This window comes from Sciurus carolinensis, chromosome 4 (genome assembly GCF_902686445.1).
Source record: "Sciurus carolinensis chromosome 4, mSciCar1.2, whole genome shotgun sequence".
Lineage (NCBI taxonomy): Eukaryota > Metazoa > Chordata > Mammalia > Rodentia > Sciuridae > Sciurus > Sciurus carolinensis.
In genome coordinates this window covers 11,524,809-11,548,338 of record NC_062216.1, presented here as the reverse complement: position 1 = coordinate 11,548,338, position 23,530 = coordinate 11,524,809, and the positions used below count along the sequence as shown (strand labels likewise).

The 23,530-nt window shown below is 51.8% G+C and overlaps 1 protein-coding gene across 1 annotated transcript in view; it reads left to right on the top strand.

The window, feature by feature from the left end:
* Positions 1-281: 281 nt before the first annotated feature.
* Positions 282-23,530, top strand: part of Dpysl2 (dihydropyrimidinase like 2) — a 62,595-nt gene continuing 39,346 nt past the window's right edge. Inside the window, exons 1-3 of the mRNA XM_047550414.1 lie at positions 282-596; positions 3,845-3,933; positions 5,554-5,738. Of these exons, the coding sequence (XP_047406370.1) occupies positions 558-596; positions 3,845-3,933; positions 5,554-5,738 (313 nt within the window). The 5' untranslated portion in view covers positions 282-557. The remainder of the gene's footprint in view (positions 597-3,844; positions 3,934-5,553; positions 5,739-23,530) is intronic.

The following is a 23,530-nucleotide window of genomic DNA, read 5'->3' as shown; positions in this document are numbered from 1 at the left end:
GCATCTGGGGCTGCTGCCAGCCCCAGTCCCGGCTGCCCAGGCCTAAAGAAAGGGCGCCAAAGGCGCGCTCCCCGCTCGGGCGCACGCACCGACCGCCGCCCTCGACCGCACACTGCAGCATTTCGCGCTCCGGCGCCGCGCCCCTCCCCGCTTACCCTCATTTACATATCCCACGATTGTGACCAATCAGTGAGCGTCTCTCTCGAAGCGGATGGCTTTTGCCTGAGAGGAAAGGGAGTGGCTGGCGGCGCATGCGCCGCGGTGGCTGACTTGAACCGAGGCTTTTATTGCTGTAGTTTATTTCCACCCCCCTTCCCTCCTGTTCTCTCTCTCCCTCTCTCTTTCTTTTTTTCCGCCCTAGCTGGGGCTGTGTTGGAGGAGAGGAAGAAAGAGCAACAGAGGATTGTATTTGTCCCTTACGTTCCTGAAAATTGCTACCAGCAAGACCACCTAAACGGTTGTACCTTCTTCAATTCTGCAAAAAGTACCAAGTCCACTTCCCAGCAATTTTTGCTTTAAAGCAGCCCTTTTGAAATTAATTTTTTTCCAGGAGAGAGATGTCTTATCAGGGGAAGAAAAATATTCCACGCATCACGGTGAGTTGGGTACTTGGGAAATGTGCGTTGGGCAATCTTTTGTGGCAGTGAACATCTAAGGAATTTTTAAAAGAGGGAGATGGAGAGGGACCCAACTTTTAAAAAAAATTCAGTTGCTAACGAAGGCGATGGTGGGGATGGTGGTGGTGGGATGTGCAATAATAAAGACTTATTAGGCACGTAGTTTGCAAGGCATTAAAATAGGAGCGTGAGTACATGGAGATGGCCTTAGGTAGCGCGCCAGATCCGCTGTATCCTTTTATTGTCAGCCCGAGATGCTGCAGCGCTGGCCTGCGGGGTGTAAGCAAATGGATGCCAGATTGAATATGCATGGTCGAAGCTCGATATTGTTCTCCGGGCTGCGTGCTGCGAGGCCGGACTCCAGGAGCAGCGATGGGGAGCGGGGGAAATGGATCCTCCCTCCCTGTGTCTTCCGCCCCCACCATAAAGGGCTTTCTGGAGCCTTCCTCCGGCTCCTTGGAAGAAGGAACGGGTTTCAACCCGAAGGCGTAGTGACAGCAGAGGGATGCTGAAAAGGGCAGGGTGTACCGGAATGATGTGGAAACGGGCAGGAACCCGAGCACAGGGATGAGCAGGCGAGGAGGGCGGGGGCCCGGGCCAGGGCTTTTTGTTGACTGGGGACAGGTTTTTGGTAGCCGCTTGGTTTTCTCGCGCTCTGGTTTGAGGCTCGCTTTCTTGCGTCTTTGCTGCCTCTTCCGCCACCAGGGACGCGTCCGTGTCGGCGCATACAAAGCGGGCTGGGAGGGTGGGCGCTGGGGACAGCGGCGAGCCGGGCTCGGAGAGGTAATGGCGCTGCGCGACGTGCGGAGCAGATGGCCCGCCGGCCCCAGGCAGACAATGATCACGGCGGCCCGAGGTGTGGGCGCTGTTCTGGGGCCTTGGTTCGTACATCACCGGAAAACATCCGTGCCATGAATTCACGATGCTTCAGGGCTGAGCACCGGGTCTTGCTCCCACCCTGTCTCCATCTTTTCCTGGAAAAACCTCCCCGGTCCTTGTTGTCTGCATCCTCGAATGAAATCCCAGGGAGGGGGGAAAGCCAGGGAAATTCATTGTTACATAAGGCTGTGCAATCGCAGATGGCCAGCTGATTCCCGGGTAGAACCCAAGGCCGACACAGACACTAAAGAATCCTTCAAACAGCCAAGATGTGTTTTAGGGCCGGATCTGAGGGTGTGTTTTCGCTGTGGATGTCCCTTTGGCCCCGGGCACCCCAGCTTCCTCTCCATGCACAAGGACACACCCATCCGCAGGAGAGATGTGGGAACAAATGCGCAGGGGAGGGGTCGTGCGCTCGAGATTTTCTAGGATGAGCTGGGTTGTTATACAACGAAGATGAGTTGTAGTTTTTTCCTGAGGGCAAAAGACCCCATGTCCCGCGCATGTGGCACCCAACGTTATATGTTCTCTGCTGGAGGAAGGAGTCTGGGGAGCTGGGGAGTGGGGGGCGGGGAGGAGATTTGCCTCAACCTCTGATGATTTGTTGTCTTCTTGAAGAAGGCAGTTTCATTTCGTATTGATGTTGTGGGGAGGAAAAAAAATAGGCAATCAAAATGATTTTTAAAAGTACGCCCCCTCCACCCTTTAAAAAATTTGGTTGCATTCTCCTAGAACCTATAGCATGTTTTCCCTCCCTCCATCACCGCGGCCAGCCTCTTACGTAAGAAGCCTTCTAGAAGGCACTAGAGTGAACAGGGCTGGGATATGTCGCTTTTTTTTTTTTTTTGGCATGATGTTGGCTGGGGAATTCGTGGCTATGGCAGGAACAGGTAGGGCAGTGACTAAGGGGCAGGTGATGAAAGGCGGGACTTCTCCTAGCCTCCCGGGCAATGGAAGCTCCGGGAGAGGAGGGACCAATATAGGCTTAACTTCTCTCAGCCTCAGTTTCCCTGTCACATGAAAATAGAATTTTGTTCCATCATGTTCTGAGGCTCCAACCGCCTGATGTGCAGGAAGGATTTGTAGAGGTATTTACATTTACCGTATACAGGTTCAGGAATTGTCAACTGTTTCCATTTGACTTCCCAGTATCTGTAGCAGGACGAAAGACCTTGCAGTATTCAGAATGAAAATCATTTTTTCAGCATGTCAGAGAAACAAATATTTTCTACACCTGGATGTGTGTGCAATGACATGTAAATGTATCTTTTCCCTTACTCTCTAGTAACTTACATGTATTAAGGATTTTCTGTAATTTCCTTTTCTTGGTAGCTGCTAAATGTAGACGGCACTTGCTCTGAGTATTGTTTTGTAGCTTAGTTTTGGGTTAACCCTTGTCAAGATGAATGCTGTCCTTTGAGGTGTGTTGCTTATTAAAAGGGTAATATATGGCTCAGCTTGTAAAGCTTGAATCCAGAAGGAAATAAAATAGGGTGTATTCCTGAATATACCACTTCACATTCCATTCCCTCAACAGGATTTGGGCTAAGCCGTGAGGCATAATGTGGCATTTTGTTATATTCTTGGTCCTCCCATGCCACACATCCTTTATTTTTTTGCACAAATATCACCAGTTAAAATAGAAGTGCATTAGTAATCTATAATGGTGTTAGATTTTAAAATTTGCCATCTCATCTGCTTTATCATAAAATTTTACCTTTTTCTTAACTACATAGTGAAAATGGTGTAATTTCTGCAGTTCCTCCCCTCTCTGCTATGCTTGCTGTGATTTGCCTCAAAAATAAATGCAAATATTACTGAATTGAAACCTTGTTATGGTTGGACAGTGTGTGTTTGTATAGGGTATCCCCTGACAACAGACTTTTGGTCACTTTTCCCCGACACAGACTTTGCCAAGACTTTCCTACATGTGGGTGTGTTTCTTTCTTTCTCTCTCTTTTTTTAAATTTCTTTCCTTTTTTTTTTTTTTTCCTTAAATGAGGTTTAGCTAAAAGTCATTTAAAAAGTATTGTCTTCATTATCTGGAATGTCACTGCTCTTTAATGCCCTCTCCCCCATCCCCCTTTTTCTTTTGTTTTCAGGTTTAAGGTCTAATTGAAAGAGATGGTTGGTTTTTCTACAATAAGCTTTGCCAGTATGTTCTGGCTCATTGGGTGATAAATCGTTTGCCACGTACAGGTTCCCCTTTGTCACCAGAGCTTTCTAAAGTTGGCTCATTTGAGTATCACTTCTGAATAGTAAAAATGTGTCCTGTATTCATTTAACTTGGTACCTGTGTTCCCCGAAGGTTGTTTATGTGTTGTGACCTTACTACCTTTCTGTTTCAGAGTGATCGACTTCTGATCAAAGGAGGTAAAATTGTTAATGATGATCAGTCGTTCTATGCAGACATATACATGGAAGATGGGTTGATCAAGTAAGTGTAACTCATTGTTATGTAGAGACATCTCTCTATAGACCTCCCGTTGTTCCCAAGCTTTGGCTGCCCTTCCCACTTGAAGTGTAAGGACTCAAAGAGAGACCAACTTAGTATCTATTTTAAGTTCCATTTTGATTAGTGGTAATTAATGAATTTGAGCATTCAAATCTGTGGATTTTGAAGTTGCAGCCCACCCCCTTTATGCCTTCACTAATTTCCTATTTCTTAATGGAGGTGACAAAATATCTTCTTGTTGCCAGCTCAGATATTGGTTTAGGATACGCTGGCCATGTGAAGGGTGTCCTAGAACAGAGCTGTTTGGAATGGATAATCGGGGCACAGGTGTGGAGGACGAGCCTCTCACAAGGCAGGCACATCTGCTCCCTTAATCAGGAGTTCAAGTTGGAGGGGCCACAGGACACCAAGTTAATTACCAAGTGCCACAGACAAATTACTCCCTAATCCTGGGGGGATTTGAGTTTTCATTCTCTAAGTGGCAACTGGCACAAATAAGGCTGCCCTTTGTATGTTGTGTATTATGTCACGCAGGAGAAACGACTGAGCAGTTATGAGTTTGGTATTTCTGGACTCTGGAGGGTTAAATGAGCGGAGTGCATACCAGTGTCCTCATGCCCTTTCTACTGGGACAACTCACAGGCTCTGGAGATATAGCACATCTGCTTAAAGACAAACACTGCAGCGAGTGACATCTTTTAAATAAGCAGCATTCATCAAGTGCTAGCAGCAGATCAGCCAGAGGACTGGAAACCTGGACTGAAGCTCACGCCCTGATTTATGAACCTAAAATAGGTTTTAGCATTTCCACATTTAATGTTTTCTCCATGTGTTTCTTGTGACAGTCTCAGCTCTGGGCTCTCAAATGCTGTGACTGTCTTGTTCCATCTCCGCTCCCAATTACAAGAGAGCGTGATCTGCCCTGGCAGAGGGACACTGGCCTGGAAGGGAGTAGGCCTGAGTGCTATTTTTAGTCATCACTCATTTGTCTTAGAACTTTATCCACTAATTTTGAAGATAGTAGAAAGATATCGTAAAAAGATTTTCTTAAAAATTGGAAATGAATCTTGTCCCCACGTGATGATATTTGTTTTCCTGCCTTTATTATCTGAATTGCTCAGCACCTGTTTCCACATTTTAAAATCGCTGCAGTTATAGTGCTCACTTTTTTTTTTTTTTTGTTCCATTTCCACCCTCCCACCTCTGTTTTTTCTCTATTAAAAAGGATATGGTAAAAATAAATGTTTGGAAAATGTAGTCAGGTCTGAAGCAAATTGCTACTGGATAATTAGCTCAATGGTGTGTGTTACAAGAAAGTCAGATGACATATAAATACCTTGGGGTCTTGTTACCATTTGACCTTGGTGGTTTCTGATAGCTAACGTGTGAATTGGGCCTCTGGTGCCTTATGTGAATTTTGTTTTCTCCGCAGCACCCTGTGCTGGTGAGGGATGCGGGGAGGTCAGGTGATGAATGATGAAAAGAATCTGAAAAGTCCCCGGTTCCCTTCGGAGGATAGTTTAGAGCTTAGTGAAGATACTGTCAGATCTTATTTGAATCCACATTTACTGACCGCCCTGACCACCAACCCTGTTTATTTAGGCAAATAGGAGAAAACCTGATCGTGCCAGGAGGGGTGAAGACCATCGAAGCACATTCCAGAATGGTGATCCCTGGAGGAATTGATGTCCACACTCGTTTCCAGATGCCTGACCAGGGAATGACGTCTGCTGATGACTTCTTCCAGGGCACCAAGGCGGCCCTGGCCGGGGGAACCACCATGATCAGTAAGAAGCTCCGACTCTGTTCCTGCAGCACCACCCTTAGAACCGTGAGGAAGCGATGAGTCTGTGTTGCCGGTTCTTCCTTTGAGAAGCCAAGGAACGGGCGGCGGTTAGGCCTCCTACGGAAGGGTCGGGTGGGCTTGCCTCTGTCTTAGTTCCTTGCTCTGTTTTTCTGTGGAACTTGGTGTTCTCCTGTTGAATTTAAGCATCTGGTCCTGAGGAATTTTGGTAGGAAGAGAAGAATTGCTTCTTGATTTCTCTACTTGGGGACTTTTGTCTTATTTGACCCCCAAATGTGATTTGGTTGTGAGAGTGCAGCGTTTGAAGTCATCTTCAAAGCTATCGATTTTACTCATAAGTATTTGATTTTGATTTTAAAAAAAAATTCCTGAGCTGGGGTTGTGGCTCAGTGGTAGAGTGCTTGCCTAGCGTGTGTGAAGCACTGGGTTTGATTCTCAGCACCATATATAAGTAAGTAAAATAAAGGTCCATTGATAATTAACAAAAACAAAACAAAACAAAACAAATTCCTAAAGGTGCGTCTTCATGGAATAAGAATAGGGTTCAGCAAATAAAATATCCAGCCAGGAACCTCTATTCCATTGATGTGAAAACCAAATGGGGCGAATACTTTCTAGCTTGGGTTGCACATAAAGAATTAGGCAGCCCTGCTTGGGGGAGGAGCCACAGATACTACCTGCCCTTTAGATATGAAAACTGCTGGTGCCCACAGCCAGGTGACCCTCGTGTTGCTCAGAGGACTTTGCTTTTTTGGTTCAGCGAAACCCAAAGTGTATTTACCGGACACAGCATTGTTGCTCAGAGTTTGCTTGTGAACAAACAGATTCCAATGTCTTTTTGCAAAAGCTGTTTTTGTTTTGAGGGGGTAGGCATGCTGCTTGGCGGCCCATCAGATTCATATTTCAGAAAATAGATTTTTATCCAAGAGTGAAAGTCAACACACTTCCTGTCTTATATGAGAAGCCACTAGTCTGGTTCAGAACAGGGTCAAAGCAGAAAGATCGTCACCCCTGAGGGAAGCTGGACTTTGTATCTTTCAGCGATGACCTCTTTTACCTGTGGCTCCGGGGTCTGTCTGTATGCTTCTTTTCCATCTCTCCTGAGCTGGAGGAGCATTGCCTCGCTGACCCCTCCTGGTTGGAATCTCCCTGCATTTTAAATTGCACACTCAGTCCCCATCTTTGGTTCTGAAGCATCGGGCCAGTTCTCTCCTGTTCTGCCTTCCTCCTAACCCCAAGACGGCCTCCAAGGTCAAGGCTCACACTTCTGCCTAGCTCCAGGTCTTGCCTCCAGCTGGTGGGTGCCATCCTCTGGGGGGCCCTTTGTGTACACCCCAAGACTTGGGCCAGTGAGGGAGACTGCTGCTTGTGTGGCTCAGGATGCTCTTGACTAGTGGGCCTTTACTCCCGGCCTCCAGGGCGATCTGGAATCGCGCCTGAGCTGGGAGGAGCCACTTAAGTGTCCTCCCGGAAGAGCCAAGTCACGGTGGTGATTTGCCTCACTTCTGAGTGCAGATGTTGGTCAATAAGCCGTACGTCTTATTTTTTGAGTGAGGGTTGGTGACGACTGTGGTTGAGGAATTGCTTTGCAGGAGACCTCCGGGGAGACATGTTCCCAGCTGGAAGTCAGCAGTCTGGTTCCCTTCTAGTGCTACCTCGCTGTGTGACCTTGCACAGGTCACCTCACTTCTCTGTGCCTCAGTGGCTCATCTGCCTGAGGAAGGATTTGCTGACCTGGAAGTCCTATTCCGCTCCCCCATTTGGTCAGGCACCGAGCTCAGTGAGAGATTTCGCCCTTAACCAAATGCACTTTTCTTGGCAGATACAGAAGGGCCCGTTATTTGAGAGACCCCATCAGTCTGTTTTCTGCTCTCCTACCTTCCTGCATGTGTCTCCTCATGCCTTGCACTTGGCCGTGCTTTGGCCCCTTGCTCTGCTTCTTGTCCCTCCCTGCCTGTCTTCCCCCAGCACATCCCTGTTGGCTGCCCCCCAGCTTCTCTGTGGCCTTCTCCCTCAGTGGCCTGGGCTTCTTTCCATTCATCCAGGTGGGCTCCTTCTGAGAGGCCTCTCATTCCAGGGCACCTGGAATAGTCAGCAGATGGCCCTGTGGGCAGATGGTCAGGGGAGCGACAAGTCCAACCCGCTGCCCGGCCTGCTTGTGTGGGACGCGAAGGCGTTGAACTGATGGTTCCAGGGTGCCGTGAGCTCGGCTAAAAGGCCCGGGGTTTGAGCAAACCTCAAAGAGTGAACGTGCTCAGAGCTGCCACCCTGAATTGTGGTTACAATGAGTGCTCAGAGCTGCCGCACCCCAAACTCCATTGCTTTTGTGGCCTGTGACAAGTTATCAGCTGTGTGGGATTTCCACCAGCCCGCCTTTCCCTGGAGGGGAGGAGTGACCGTACAGATGAGGAAATTGGGATTTTTTTCCCCTTTCTCTGCTTTCTGTTCATGCTTTCCGCATTGCGTCTCGTGAGCGAGTGGCCTGTGCTGGCCTCATAGAGGAGGCCTTGCAAGAGCACCTGTTCAGTGCCACTTGGTTGGTACGTAGAACCCACTTCCTCGGTGAGGCCACGGCTCCTTGGATGCCTGTTGAAGCCAGGAAGAAAAGCTTAGGAGTTTTGGACAGATCCACGTGCAAACTCTACATGCCCACGGCTGTTGCATAACAAAGCAGTAGGAGGAAGTTGGTCGCAAGACCGCCCGCGCCGTCTCCTTCTCACCTTTCTCCGGGCCTTGTCCCCTGTCCTGGCCAGTGTGTTTTCTCCTGTCCCTTTGCGGACTGTGTGTTTCCCAGGTCTCAGGCCCCAGAGGCTCCATTTCTGACTGCCATGGTATTGCCCTCTGAGGAAAATGAAGCCAGATGTGCCCAGTTTAAAAAAGGTGACATGTCAGCAGCAGAGAATGATATTGCCGTCAGGCAGAGCCTGCCGCGGAGCACTGCCCAGTGGGGTCTTTGCGAGGGCCCTGGCGCAGGCCAGGGGATGCCCTTCACCTTTCTGTGGGTGGGTAGCCTGCAGGTGGCATCCAGACTGGCCACACAGGTGGCCGGGATGTTGCTTGGGGAAATGCCGTGGACTCTCCATGGGCTTCATGGTCATCAGAGTTGTTAGGACCCCAGAGCCCCCAGGAAGCAGGTGGGAATAGTTACTTCCATTCTGCAGAGGGGAAGACTGAGGCCAGAAGTCAGGACACTACTTGCTGACACGTTCCCTCTGCCTTGGGGCAGGTGGCAGGCATGGTGCACACCTGCAGCCATGGCTCCATCACTGCTGCTGTGCCACCTTGACCTCAGTCGCCTCATCTCTGAAATGGGGACAGTTGTCACAAAGACGGACTGTGGCCGTGTTAGCATGTCCGTGGCCCGTGGGCACCACTGGGATGTGGCGGTCATTGTCATTCCATCTCTCTGCAGCCCCATCTCTATGACCTGTCAGAGCTCTAGTCTCGTGATAGAGCCAGAGAAGAGAGGCTGCAGCCGTCGGGGCCCTGGCCTGAGCAGGCACAGAGAACGGGCCGTCCCGCTGTGGTCAGTGTGCTGGGTGTGTCCCCTGGGGCTTCACCCTAAGAGATTCTGCTTCCTGAGTCCTGCCCAACCTACTGAAGCAGAGATTTGCTGGTGGGACCTGTGGATCTGTATTGTAGTCCGGCATTTGTCTGAAGCACGCGAGGCACTGTTTGAAAGGACAGTAGGCCCTTGGTCAGTACGGGACAATTTGGGAGGAGACTCACTGTGGCTTTCTTTTGCCTGTTCTTTTCCCTGATGTCTCAGTCCAGGTCTTGCCAGTTCTTTTAAGATGTGGCAGAGGGTACACGCCTGTCTGGTCCTTGAAGGAGGTGACATTTAGCTCAAGTTCAGAACAATTTTGGGTACATCGTGGCCAGATCCTGCGCTAATGTAAAGAATATAAAGAATGGGATAGAGTGGTCCCTGGGTGTGTGGGGAACTGATTCCAGGACCCTGTGGGTACCAGAGTCTTAGGATGCTCAAGTCCCTAACAAGATGGCCTGGTAGTTGCTTAGGACCTGCCCACATCCCCCTGTGTGCTTGAAATCACCCTAGACTATATGCTTAGGCCTCCTGCACGTCCTACTGTGTTCTTCAGGGAATAATGACAGATTCAGCACAGAGGCAGGTTTTTAAATGTATTTGATCCATGTTTAGTCGACCCTGGACACAGAACCTATGGATGCCGAGGGCCGACTGTGGCTCCCGGAAGTCTGTGCCAGATCTCTGCACCCTGGCTCTCCAAGGATCAGGAGCACCGCTCGGAATGTCAGTTCTGCTGACCTGAACTCCCGGCTGCCCCTAGAGGCGTGGGGTCCAGGCACAGATATCCAGGGGGACCTCCTTGCCTTACTGTAGAGGCGGAGGGCCTCGATCACGATGGGTGAGGAGGTGCTGTTGCTGCAGGGCTGGGAGGCCCGCCCTGAGCTCTAGACTTGTCACCTCTCTGTGCAGCTGCCTCGTGTGCCTCGAGCACCTCCATTCACCTGTCCCCAGGCAGGCTCGCCCTCTTCTGTTCCTCTGTGGTGCTGCCAGCCTCCCGTCCTGGGGGGCGTTGCCATGTCATGCTGGCTCCCACCCCGGAGCCACCCTGGAGCCTTGGTTTGTTTGTGCCTGGTCAGGCGGGTCTCGTCCCCGGGTTGTCTCTTGCGCCTATTCCTGGGCACCCACTGTTTCTGCCCTTTGCCTCCCACTGGCGTTCTGCCCTGACCCTGGGGCGGTCTCTGCCTCTGTGGCTGGGCCCTGTCTCCGCTGAGCTCACGCTTCCTTCTTCCTCTGAAACCTTCCGTGGCTCCCTCTTGCTTGAAGCCTGTAGCCCAGTGTCAGAGCCCCGCTGACGTGGCCCAGTGCTGGGGTCCTGCCTTGGCTCATGTCAGCTCAGCCAGGGATGCCGTTGCCTTTTCTGCCCTGTCCTTATTACCCGGGAAGCTCAGAGTGGGTGCTCCCTCGCTGGCTCCTTCTTAGCCTTCTTCCTGGGACTCCCCTGCTGCATTGCACCTGGTGGACACTGGGATTTTTTTTATGCTGGGCGTTGAACGCAAGGGCGCCTTATGACTGAGCTACACCCCAAGTCTTATTATTTCTTTTTTCTTTTTTTAAGTCAGTCTCACTAAGTTGTTGAGGGTCTTACTAAGTTGCACAGGCTGACCTTGAACTTGCGATCCTCATGCCTCAGTCCCAAATCACTGGGATTACCGGCATGTACCATCGTGCCTGGCAGACACTGGGCTTTTATCCCCTGGCCCTTGGGGTCAGTCGGGCCCCTGTTTTGTTTTTGTGTTCCCCACTCCCCGAGAAGTGCCTCAGGGCTGGGAGGCATCCACGGATACCCGGCTGGAGCGCACGAATCCTCCCGTGAGTCTCGGTTTCCTGTTCGGCTGGGTGACGCCAGGAGACGAGCATCGTGGGAAGGGAAGGAGGTGCATGTTTCTGACGCTAACAGTGTTCACCTCGTCGGAAGTGACTGCTCCCTCAGCAGTGTCCCCTTCTGCCACAGCCCCCTAGTCCTGCGGTCAGCTCCATCAGCACTTTGGGGAGGGAGACAGAAGGGGAAGCCCAGAGCCCAGGCCTCTACCTGGTTGGGACGGGGCAGCCCCTCTCTCTGAACCGTTCTTGCAGAAGCGCTGGCTCTAGCCATCGGCTCTCACCCTGGTCCTCCTAGCGGGAGGCTTGCTCTCTGGGGCAGCTTTGGCTGGAGAAGTCACGTGGCCCCAGCACCCTGGCGGACTCAGCAGTCCTTCCCAGAAACGCTTTGGGCTGGGCCAGCTCTTTCTGTGAACCTCCCCGGTGGAGGCAGGAGGCCTGAGGAGGCGACGTGGCTCAGGGCTCCACTGCGGTGCATCTACTGCTTGTCATTTTTCCATCCATGTGGCGTCTGGGATTGCTCCCTGTCGGTGACAGGCACACATGTGTGAACTGAACACACACACACTATAATATGAATGCGTCTGTAATTGATACTTTGATTATTCCCTTTCCAGCTCTCATTTGACTAGGGTTAGAAAGTGTTTACAAAAACACCCAACCACATCAGACTAAGTCTCGAAGTCCAGGACCAAAGTTGTCCCCACAAAATCTGCCTGTGGTCTGGCGATTAGAAAGCCACGTTATCCGATGGGCTGTCGGTGTGGGCTCTTTCTCTCCGCTCTTCCTCTTGCCTCCCCAAGTCCTGCGTGGAGGAGGTACCGTGTTTCTCCTGAGCGAACCCCATGGGGCTGGACCCGCTCAGGTGTCCTTTGTGACTCTCAGTCCCGGATGCCTAGACTGGAAGATTCCGTCCATTCCCTGGCATAGTTTGGGCTGAGTACTGGGTACCAGTACATGGTGGTGGGCATCGTGGAGGAAAGGGAAGTAGCACATGCTGTACAAAATGCTTTTCTCGCGAAGGGGGTTGTTGGGTTGGGCTTGACTGGCCAACTGGGAAGGTCAGCGGGCAGTATGCAAGCCTTTCCAGGGGCATTTCCGTGTGACTCTCTAGACCCTAATTCCCGGTCAACATGGCAGTTCCCAAGGACCATGGCAGGTCCTTGTCTGGACCCTGGTAAATCATGACCTTGGAAATCCGGCCAGCTCATGAGGAGGACAGCCCTGACCTCTTGAGACGTCTGTGTCCTCCCTGGCCCCTCTTCTCCCTGGCCCTGCTTGTGGGATTTGCACACAGAGCTGGAGAATCTCGGTTCTCAGATGTTTTCGGAGCCTTTTCTCTGGCTCTCCTGAGAGTGGGGTGTTCAGATTATTGGGAACTCCTCCTCGATCCTGTTGGCCAGAATGGCAGCTCCAGCCAGGAGTGGCCGTGGGGGAGTGGACAGCAGACTCTAGCAAGTCCTTCCTGGATCTGAGGGACAGGCCTCCAGTGACCAGCAGCCCAGGCTCAGGGTTCCTCATTGCTAGATGAGGGTTCCCATGACTCCTGGAGTCCTAGGTGCCCACATCCTGCGTCCTGGCCCAGTGAGCTGGCATAGACCTCCAGAGGCAGAGCCTGTGCTCCCTCCATGTTTATGTGGCTCTGGTGTGTGTGGGAGCTGGCCGTCTGGTGGCCTGACGGGCCACTGAGTGAGTCTGACAAGAGCCCTGGCCACCACGGCTCCTGTGCCCCTGCTGGCCTTCACCCTGCCCTGGGGCAGCCCTTCTGCGGTCGGCCAGGGCGCCCTCCTGCTGACGCCTGGGACTGATGGCAGCAGAGTTGCTGGTTGGAAGTTGCTGGTGGTGGCGGCTGTGGGGACCTGGGTCCTTGCCCGCCTTCCCTTCTGGCTGGGGAATCCTGGGGCTTGGGGAGTGTGGTAGGAAACCGCCACTTTCCCTCGCTGCCTTTCTCCCTCTGAAGCTTGGCAGTGCCCCTGGCCCTGGGCAGCTTCCTCGGGGAGCTGGGCAACCCTGCTTAGTCACCCAAGAAAACTCCTCACCACGCCGAGTTCCCAGCCTGTTCCTTCAGCGTCCCTCCTTCTGTTCAAGACAGGAACTGGGCTGCAGCACCCATTTAATTTTCCCTAAGTTTGGCCATTTTGCTTTTCACAGGAAAGCCCTGGGCATTTGGCCTTCCTGGAAAACATTAATGGGACCCAGTGTTCAAGAGGGAAGACGGGGCGTCCCAGGGCGTGGTGGGCACTTCTGACCTTCCATGACTCTGGCCCTAAATCCTCCATGAAGGGCCTTTGTCCCTCTTCCCTCCTTTCCTCTTCGAGCAGACCTCTCTCTTCTTAAGAGATGACCATTTCTTTCTCTGGGTTTGAGGGCCCTGCCTCTAACTTGCTGCTATTGTTGGGTGAAGCCATGTGCTCAAATTCCTTGCTTTGAGCCGGCCTCCACTGCCCTGGTTAATGATAAAGGGGAATTACAGTGAGTAGACATTAGAGTTCTTTCTGGTTAACCCATTTGGGAGGCAGCTTTCTTTGAATGTGACTAAATGTTCCCCTAATGATAGAGAGGATCAGCTAGGGGCTGGGTCGCGGTGGCCAAGCCTCCTCTCCAGCGAAGGGAACTTTGCAATGAGCTTGAGCACTCATTGAAACCCTGGCTGCACCTTAAAACCCTGGGGAGTTTTAACGAAATACGGAGACCAGAGCTTAGTTGTTCTAGGGGGGCCTGGTATTGGTAGTTTTGAAAGCTTCCAGGTGACAGCCACAGTTTTGAACCATAAATCCAAGAGCGTGGTCCAACAGTTGAACTTCTGGCAAAACTCAAAAGTGTTTGCCAAGGTTTTCCAAAATCGGGTGGTGCCCTCTGCTCCCTGACCCCTGCTCTGTCCTGTCCTCTTTGCGTTGGAAGGATCCCACTGTAGGAATAGGCCTGGTGGTGGGGCGAGGAGAGAGTGGAGCGGGACCCTGCAGCGGTCCCAGCCCTGCAGGCCACCTGCTGTGCTGTCTTTAGGCTGAATCAGTAATGCTTGTGACCTAATCTCCCTCTAATGATAGGCCAGGACTGGATTCCTTCCTTGTGGGGAGCCTGTGAGGAAGAAATTAAAAGATGCTGGTAATAACACGGCATGGTGGACCCTCAGGCGACCATGCAGATCTTCTGCCCCAGCTCCTTTCTTGCAGCAGGGTGGAATTCGTCGGACCTCGCACGCTTCGGGGGGTGAGATCACCATCAACAGAGCAGGATGGGGTGGGAGAGCTCCAGGAAGCAGATTGAAGTCCCGTTTTCCTCTCTAGTATTTTCTGTCTGAGAGTGAGCATGCTAATGTATTTCTAGATGGCAATTTCCACATCTATAAAAGGGAGATAATAAGATGTATTTCTTAGGGTTATGTACAAAGTCAAGTCAATGAGTTTTTTTTTGATACATACTATTTAAAAATGTTTCTGTGTTGTGACACTTTTGGTACACGTGTGACTCTTATCTGTCTTATCTACTCTGTTGATCATCTATCTGTACTGTCTTAGTTTGGGCAATTATAACCAAACAGTATACACAGTCTGGCTTTTAAACAATAGAAACTTATTTCCCATAATTCTGGGTGCCAGGAATTTCCAAGATCAAGGCACCTGCAGATTCGATGTCCGGTGAAGGATCACTTTTTGGTTCATAGGCTCCTGTCTTATCACTGTCCTCACAAGGTAGAAGGGCGAAGGTTTCTCTTGTGCCTTTCAAGGGCACTAACCCCTTTCACAGGGTCACCACCCTCCTGACCTAAGCCTCTTCCAAGGGCTCCACCTCCTGACACCATCATTGTTGGGGCTAGAACTTCAACAGGAGACCCAATATTCAGACCATTGCTCACTCCATTATCTGTCTGTCTGTCTATCAGTCATCTAATCATATATCCATCTGTCTAATCTATCTACATATCAAATTTGTATCTATTACCTGTCATCTCCATTTAATCGGCTATATAACTAATCTAGCCAGCAGCTGTTTATCTCCTCTCGTGTGATCTGTCTGATCTGTATCTGTCAATCATCCATTCATCTCTCCTGTATTGAGGATGCAGTTGCACATTGTCTGGTTTCAGATGGGCTACATCACCTTACTGTTACTTGATGAGATCAGAAAGAGAATTCAAGGCTTATTAATCTTCATGTGGATGTAAAGGAGTTTGTATTTGGAACACGGCTGGAAAAACATCTGCATATAAGAAGCCCTCTCTGGCCAACGGATGTAGCTCAGTGGTAGAGCACTTGCCTCGCAGGCATGAGAGGCCCTGGGTTCCACCCCAGCACTGCAAAAATAAATAAGTACACAAATAAATGAGTGTCCTCTCAGAGGCTAAGCGGGGTTTTTATACCAAAAAAAAGGGCTTCTCACTTTTTTCCCCCTTCAGATAATCTCAGGAGAATTTGAGGCCTAGATTTTTCAATGACACATCTGGTCCCACAGATGTAAAGCAGTGCCACCAGGAAACAGCTCCTCAAATCAGTCACTATTAGATCCGAATTCTCAGCCTTCTTGGGAGTTGTCGGAAACCAGCCTCAGGGTTGCTCACTGTGCTGTGGACCCCCAGAGGGAACCCCTCGTTTTCCTGGCCGATGCCCTCAGGGGCTGGGGGGGCTCCGTCTCTCGGGCACCTGCATGATCCCCCTCCCACTGTCCTGCAGCTTGCTGAGCATCCTGTGCAGGGCTCTGGGTTTTTCCTCTGGCTGTACTGGTGACAAATTCCTCCCCATAGGCACTTTGGTTAAGGAAGCAGTTAGTCATACAGGGCCCAACACATGGGGAAGTGGGCTTGGGAGAGGCCTGCCTGTCGGCAGAGGGCTGTCCCCTTTGGGTGGCATCATGAGCCGTGTCTTCCTGTTTTTATGGCATAAAGTCAGTGGACCACACGGACCCCTCGAAGATCAAAGCACTGGTCCCGCCCCTTCAGCGGCGCGTCCTGGTAGTCAAGCCCCTCCCCTCTTCTTTTTTGGTAAGCGGGCACATCCCTGCCTTCTTTCCTTTAGCTGGGAGTCTTGATCGTCTTGCTTTATTTATGTTGTGTCTTTGCTCATTAGCAGATACAAATCACAGGGCATAAAAAAGCAGACAGACCAGACCCATTGTGGGAGGAAGGAGAGAGTTCAGTTAAGAAGCCCTCTCTTAACTGTCGCAGGGGGTTGACAGGTACTTCAGAACCACACTCCGGGCCCAGTGGAGGGGACTTAGCTTCTTGGACAAATGCAACTTTTGCTTCAGAGTTTTAAATGGAAACTCAATAGAAAGCCACAGTTGGGGCCGGTATTGGGGGTGTATTGGAAGTCATTTTACATGGTCAGATGGGGCTTGACCCCTGTTCGTAGGCTGAACATTTAAGTTATTGTCCAAATGAATGTACTTATATTCTACTAATAATGACCTGGGACAGTAGTGCAAACCAGGCACACCCAGGCACACCCAGACGCTACCTCTAAGGCTCCCATCAGGTTCTCTGTTCTTGCTGAGCTCTGCAAGGCAGCGGCTTTGTCGTTGCTTTCTGGATTCCTCCACAGACCTGCCAGGAGTTGAGGGCAGGATTCCGTCCTTGCATGATTCCGTTCCTTTACACGAGGCAGTGAGAAGAAACCGTGGTGATTTGGGGGAGCAGATAATCAACGTTCATTGGTCATCTGGACCACGCATGTTCTGTGCAAGCCATTTCTGATCCTTCCATTAGCCATGAAGATTGAGGGGCAGGTCCTCAGGCTAGAAACGAAGAAACAGGAGCCTTGAGAAGCCAGGGGACTTAGTTGAACCCTCAGAGCTTCCAAGCATGAGGATTGGCTTTCTTTCTTTCTTTTTGGTACTGGAATTGAACTCAAGGGCACTTGACCACTGAGCCACATCCCCAGCCCTATTTTGTATTTTATTTAGAGACGGGGCCTCACTGAGTTGCTTAGCACTTTACTTTTGCTGAGGCTGGCTTTGAACATGTGATCCTCCTGTCTCAGCCTCCCAGACCGCTGGGATTACAGGCGTGCGCCCTGTGCCCAGGGAAGACTGGGTTTCTGATCTAAGCTCTGTGCCAGTGGCACAGAATCAAAAAGCAATGTTTGCTCTTTAACATGTAAATGTACTCATGAATGCCAGCCTGTACCCAGCACCTTGTGGATGCTTTCCAGAAATCTTAGACGCACACCTTGAGTCAGCCTTCAGGCTACTTGTCTATCTCCAGCAACGGGAAGATTCTGGTATTCAAGATTTCTCCTGCCCTTTGGTCCAACCATCACTTAGATGTCCCTCTTCTGTAGTACAGAGGGGGAAATGGCCGGGTACCATACATCTGCCACGAAACAGGAGGCTGCACCCCAGTGGGGTCTGTGGAGTACCTCTGATGTCCCAGCAGAAGCCTGGCTCCATGACCTAGATTTCCCCTGCATCCCAGGGGGCGCTTGGAGAGTCTGTGGAGCCGAGTAACTGATGCTCTGCCCTCACCCGCTGAACTTGATCCCTTCTGGGAGCCCGGAGTCCCTTTCCGTGCAGGGCCAGACTGAGCTGGTTTCTGTGCTGCGGGCTGCTCCCTGGGACTCCTGCTCCTCCTGGGCTCTTCTTGCCTCATTTCTCTGTGTCACACTGGCATGGCCCTCTGTGAGGTTCATCGGCTCGGCTCTTCCCGGGTGGGGCTGGGGGACACCCCAGGCACACGGACACAGAGGAAGCGGAACAGTGTCTCAGGGTGGGTCCCGCTGCTCTAGCATCGTCGTTCCTCTGTGGGATGCTCCAGGCGTTCTCTAGGGAAGCATGAGGTGAGATGGAAAGAACTTGAGGCCCCGCTTCCCCGACGACACTTCTGCGTGGAGCTGGGAATCAGGAGACCTTAGCTCTGGTCTTGACCTTGCTGCTCCTTAGCTCAGGTGAGTTGCCCCACGTCTGTCCTGGTTTCTCAATTGTCAGGAGCTTTTCTGGCCTTCAGGGTTGCTGTTGGGGTTCAGGGGATGGTGGATAGGACTGAACATGTGCAGGTACCCACGTGGGACAGTGGCCCGTCAGCCCCGCTTCGCTTCTGACAGTCCAAGCCCTTTACAGTGACCCTGGGCTTCCGGGATGTTGAAGGACTAAGTTTGCTTGTGGGGATTGACTTCGCAGCTCCTTTATTTCAACATTCGCCTCTTTTTTCACCCTCTGTCCTTGAGAATCAGTCAGAATGGGCGGCATCGCTCTGAAATGGCTTTGGTTGATGGTAGAGTTCCAGGGTCACATCCTCCAACGCTGCTGCGTTTCTTGTTAAGAGTGTTCATCTAGGGGCTGGGACTGTAGCTCAGTGGTAGAGCGCTTGCCTAGCATGTATGAGGCACTGGGTTTGATCCTCAGTACCACAGAAAAATAAATAAATAAAGGTATTGTGTCCTACAACTAAAAAGAAAAAAAAAGTTTGACTCTGCGTATTGAAGAGTTCTTGTCTTACTTCACTTTCTGTTGCTATAACTGGCTGCCATAGGTTCGGTAATTTATAAAGAAGAGAGGTTTACTTGGCTCAGAGGTTCTGGAGGCTGGGAAGTTGAGTGTGGGGCTGGCATCTGGTGAGGGCCTCAAGCTGTGTCATAACATGGCGAAGGGTGTCATGTGGTGAGACAGAGCAAGTGTGCTAGCTAGGGTCTCTCCTCATCTAGCCAGTAATGCCATCACAGGGCCATCCTCAAGGCCTCATCTAACCCTAGTGGCCTCCTAAAGGCCCCACCTGCAGACACTGTTAACACATGCATTCAGAGGTTCAGTTTGGGGGACTCTGTGAACTTTGGGGCACACATTTAAGCCCTCTCAGTTCTTCCTCTGCCCCCCATGAAATCAATTTCCACCTTATTTGCAAGAGGAGGATTTGCCGTGCTGAGTTTTATACTCTAGGTTTTAGAATGTGGTGCTGGCAGGAAGCATCCCAGGACAGCCACGTGCCACCCCCTGGGTGTGTCCTCCCCTGCTGGGCACCGCCTCCTGCTTATGGGAGATCCCAGGCATCTGGTCACTTCCTCCCTTTCCGGCTAAGAGCAGGACTTTAACTGTGGCTGGCCTGGAGCGCGGGCTGAAGCCTCAGGGCAGCATCCCGCTGCCCCCAGGGATGGAGCAGCCTCGCACCTGCCCGGCAGGGCTGAGTCCGGACGTGGGCCTTGTGGGTTGCAGTCTCCTTGTTTCCCAGGGGCGTGGCCCCTGGTCAGGACCAAGGCCACCCTGTGTCCTTCTTCCTATGACCTGCCTTCATGTCAGTGCCCGTGCCACCCCTGGGCATACAGCTGGTACCTGCAGTGGGTGCCCTCAGGGCCGAGGAAGCTTGTCCACTGTGTAAACACTCATTTCCAGGAAGCAGCCCACTTTCTGTGGGAGGCCAGGAAGGTGTTCTGACCCTCCTGGTGCTGAAATGTGGGCTGAGGTGCTGAGGGAGTGGCTTCCATCTGTAGCAGGTAGAAAGTTCTGGCAGCTCTGTGTGTTTACATGTGAATTTCCTTTATGTCTTGATTCTGAGAGGGTTCAATGGTCTAGAAACTACAGAACATTCCTGCTTCTGACCCAGCCCCCTTCTCCAGGTCTCCCTGACAGTCACAGGTGGCCTCTGGTGACGGATAGGTGCTCTGAGTGTGGCTGTGTCCCTGGTTGCTCTCCCGCTTCCGTCTGAGCTGGGCTCCTTCCTTCTCCTCCTCTCCGAGGCGTTTGCAGTAGATGGGCTGCTCTGGCTTCTCCCTGTGAGCTCTGGAAGGGATTTTCTATGAAAGAAAAGATGCTGAGGAAGAGTCTTGTCTGTTAGGGTTTCTAGCTCCCTCTCCCTCTCCTTTCTTTCTGTGTTGGATTATTCAAACTCTTTTGATACTTTTAGCATTGGTTTTCAAACTTGAGATATGATTCGTATTACTGTAAAATTCACTCTTTCTAAAGTGGTTCTCACCATATGTACAGCCATTGCTACTCTGTAACTTCAGAATATTCTTGCCACCTGCTGTGTATCAACTGTGTCCCCTAAAGTTCCCATGTAGGGAACTTAGTCCCCAGGGCAACAGCGTGGAGAAGTGGGACCTTACAGAGGTGGGGAGGTGCCAGGGGCTCTGCCCTTCTGAGCGGGTGAATGCCGTTGACCTCAGAAGCGGGCCAGTTGTTGCAATAGGGGTTCCTGATGAAGGGACGTGTCCTGCCTCCTCTCCGGCACATGTGTGCTCCTTTCCTCCGTGTTCCACCTTAGAATGATGCGGCAAGAAGGCTGCTACATGCAGGCTGTTGACCTTGAACTCCCCATCCTCCAGGACTGTGAGAAATAGATTTCTGTTCTTTATAAGTCACCTAGTCTCAGGTATTCTGTTATAGTAGCACAAAACAGTCTAGGACACATCCAAAACAGGAACCCCATAGCGATTAGCAGCTCCTCCTCATTCCCCCAGCCCCAGACCATGAACACTGCTGATCTATTTTTTATCTGTATAGATTTGCTTTTTCTGGACATTTCCTATAAATAGACTTTTGCACCTGGTTCTTTCCTTTAGCATATTGTCCTGGAGGCTCATCTGCATTGGAATGTGTATCAGTCCTTTATTCCTTTTCTTGGCTGAGTGACAGAACTTTGTCTGGATATACCGTTTTTTTCTATCTGTTCATCATTGGTGGCGTTTGTTGTCTCCACTTTTTGGCTGTTGTGAAAGGAATAATGTCCATTTGTGGTCAGTTTTTTATGTGGACGTAGGTCTTCCTCTCTCTTGGGAAAGTATGCAGGAGTGGAATTGCTAGGTCACACGGGGGCTCTTATTCAAAGAAACCTGCAGACTGTTTCCCAAAGGGGTCGCGCCGTTTCCACTCCCACCAGCAGGGTGAGCGAGCCCTGATGTCTCCCCTCTCCCCACCCCACGTCACCGCCATCATCTTGCGAGCAGCCATGGCAGGGGGTGGGAGGTGGCCTCTCACGGTACTGTTGCGTTTGGCTATAGTTTGAAGCCACTTGCTGAGACAGACGTCTCAGGTCAGGGCGCCCCACAGTGGGGCTCTCTGCTCCCGCCTCAGGGTCCCTGGGATCCTCTTTCTGGGGTTCGCTGGGTATAGCTGGCTGCATGGTGCCGCCACCTCTCCAGGTTTGCTGTCGTGCCCTGGTGGGCCCAGCGTGAGGCCTGTTTTGCTGATTTTCGTGCCGGTCCTGCCTTCTGCTCCTGGTAGGTGGCTGTGCTGGGGAGGCTGTGCCTCGGCCTCTTGCCCCAGCTTCTCCTCTCACACAGTTCTTCTGCAGCCTGGAGCTACCTCGACCATGACCTTCCGTTCCTGCCTCAGATGGAGGTCCCCTCCAGAGGCCAGCACGGGAGGAGTCATTTCCTTCGGCATTTGCAGTTTAGAGGGCCTTTCTTGGGGCTGCTCGTGGCTTACCTGCATTCTGTGTGGAGAGACGGGGTGGGAAATGTCCCCCGTGGTATGCCAAGGGGCTCACCTGAGACACCCAGCTAATAAGATGCCAAATAAGGACTTGAAGCCTGGTAACTTGGCTTGCTGGCCAGCAGTGGTCCCGCTTGGCTTGTCACTGGGTGCTCCACCATCAGGGTCACCGTGGGCATGAGGCACAGTTCCAGTGTGTCGATTTGACACACCCTGCCTTCCTGTGTTTCTGATGTGGCGGTGATGGGCGCGACCCTGCGGAGAGCACCGCTGGACGTGAGTCTGCTGGAGGCTGTCGAGGGAGAGGATGAGTTCCCCTGCACGATACCACGTTAGTGCTGTGGCTTCCGCTGCTAAGGAGACCCTGTGCGTTGTTTGTTCATTCATCTGTCCGTCCATTCAGCTGACTTTTATCAGGCCAAGCGGCTGGACCTAGTCTGGGCATTAGAGGTACAGATAACGTCCCTGTTTGCAAAGAATCTGCTATCTCCTGGGGAGTTCCACAGAGAAGTTGTTAAAATGGAATACTGTGTGCTGGAGGAAGGTTCAGGAGAGGAGAGAAGCTGCCCCAGAGAGTCAGGGAGCCTGGCCCACCAGGCCCAGGGTGAGCCAGCACCTGACGCCTGGCTTGGATTTGGCCCCTGGGGTCTGACTGAGTTGCCAAGAGAAGGTGGTGGACACCCAGAAGGGACGCACGCAAGGCAGGGTGGGGCAGGTGGAATTCCGGGAGGGTTTGGTATGTTTTAGAATTTACCAGTAAATCAGTATTAAAAAAAAAAAAAGCCTGGTGAAGGGCTTGGGGGGCGCGGGGAGGAGCGGGGAGGCGAGCGGTGGCGCCGTGGCTTTGGGGAGGCTGGTTCCCTGGCGCGGAGCTGGGACTGGCCCCACTCTTCCCAGCGTCCAGCTCTTCTTGCTTTCTCGCAGATTCCCATGTCCGGCTCCTCAGAAGGCCCGTCTGCGTCTCGCTGAGCTGCCGAGGGCGTTGGGTGTGCCCCGCAGGCTGGGGGAGATGCTGCAGGCGGCCAGGGCAGAGGACTTCCCACTGCAGTTCCCGGAGGCCCTAGGGGACTTGGACAGTAAGGCCTTTGTTGTGCAAGGGCAGATCTGCAGACTGTGAGCCCCAGGCAGGGGACTTTCTGGGGAGGTAGGGCTTGGCCTGTCCCTGGAGCTCTGGATGCAGCCATGTGATGTTCCCTGCTTACTCCGAGGGGGCGAGCCGTTTCCCATTGTTCTGAGCCACGGCGTCCACTGACTGTGGTCACACGCACGACAGAGCAACCGTTTCCACCCGTCTTTGGTGTGCAGTTCAGTGGCTTTTTCACACTCACGTTATTGTGCCACCAGCACCACCTTCCACCCACGACCTTTTTCAGATCCAAACTGAAGGTCTGTCCCCCTCAGACGGCTCCCTGTTCCCTTCCTCCGAGGCCCCAGCCCTGAGCCCACAGCCCCGGCACTCACCATGCTGCTTTGATGCTATGAACGTCAGGACGTCACAGAAGTGGGACCTGCAGCATGTCCTGTGGCGTCAGCTTATTTCACTCGGCTGACGTCCTCATGCTTCGTCCATGTCACAGCGTAGACATGTCAGAACTTCCCTCCTGTTAAAAACGGGGTGATCTTGCACTGCGTGTGCACACCAATTTGTGCACACTTGGACTCCGCCTTTTGGTAACGTTGGAGAAACACCACTGTGAGCATGGGCGTGCAAATATCTGCTTGTGTCGCTGCTTCCCCGCCTCTGGGTTCACATCCAGAAGTGGAATTGCTGGTCGCGCGGTGATTCTGAGCCACGGTTTCCTGGTGTGTAATGTGATTTCAGTTGCTGTGCAGCTTAAAGTGGAGAGCATATACAAGGTCATTGAGTGTGTGCCTGACACGTAGTCGCTGTTAAGTCCTTTCCCTAAAGACCCTTTCCACCTTCTTCTGGAAAACTCAGTCTTTAAAACAAAAGCTTTTTAAACTGGCCTCCCGCCCCGAGCCCCGGTACTGGGCATTGAACACAGGGGCGCTCTACTGCTGAGTTACATCCCCACCCTTTTTACTTTTTA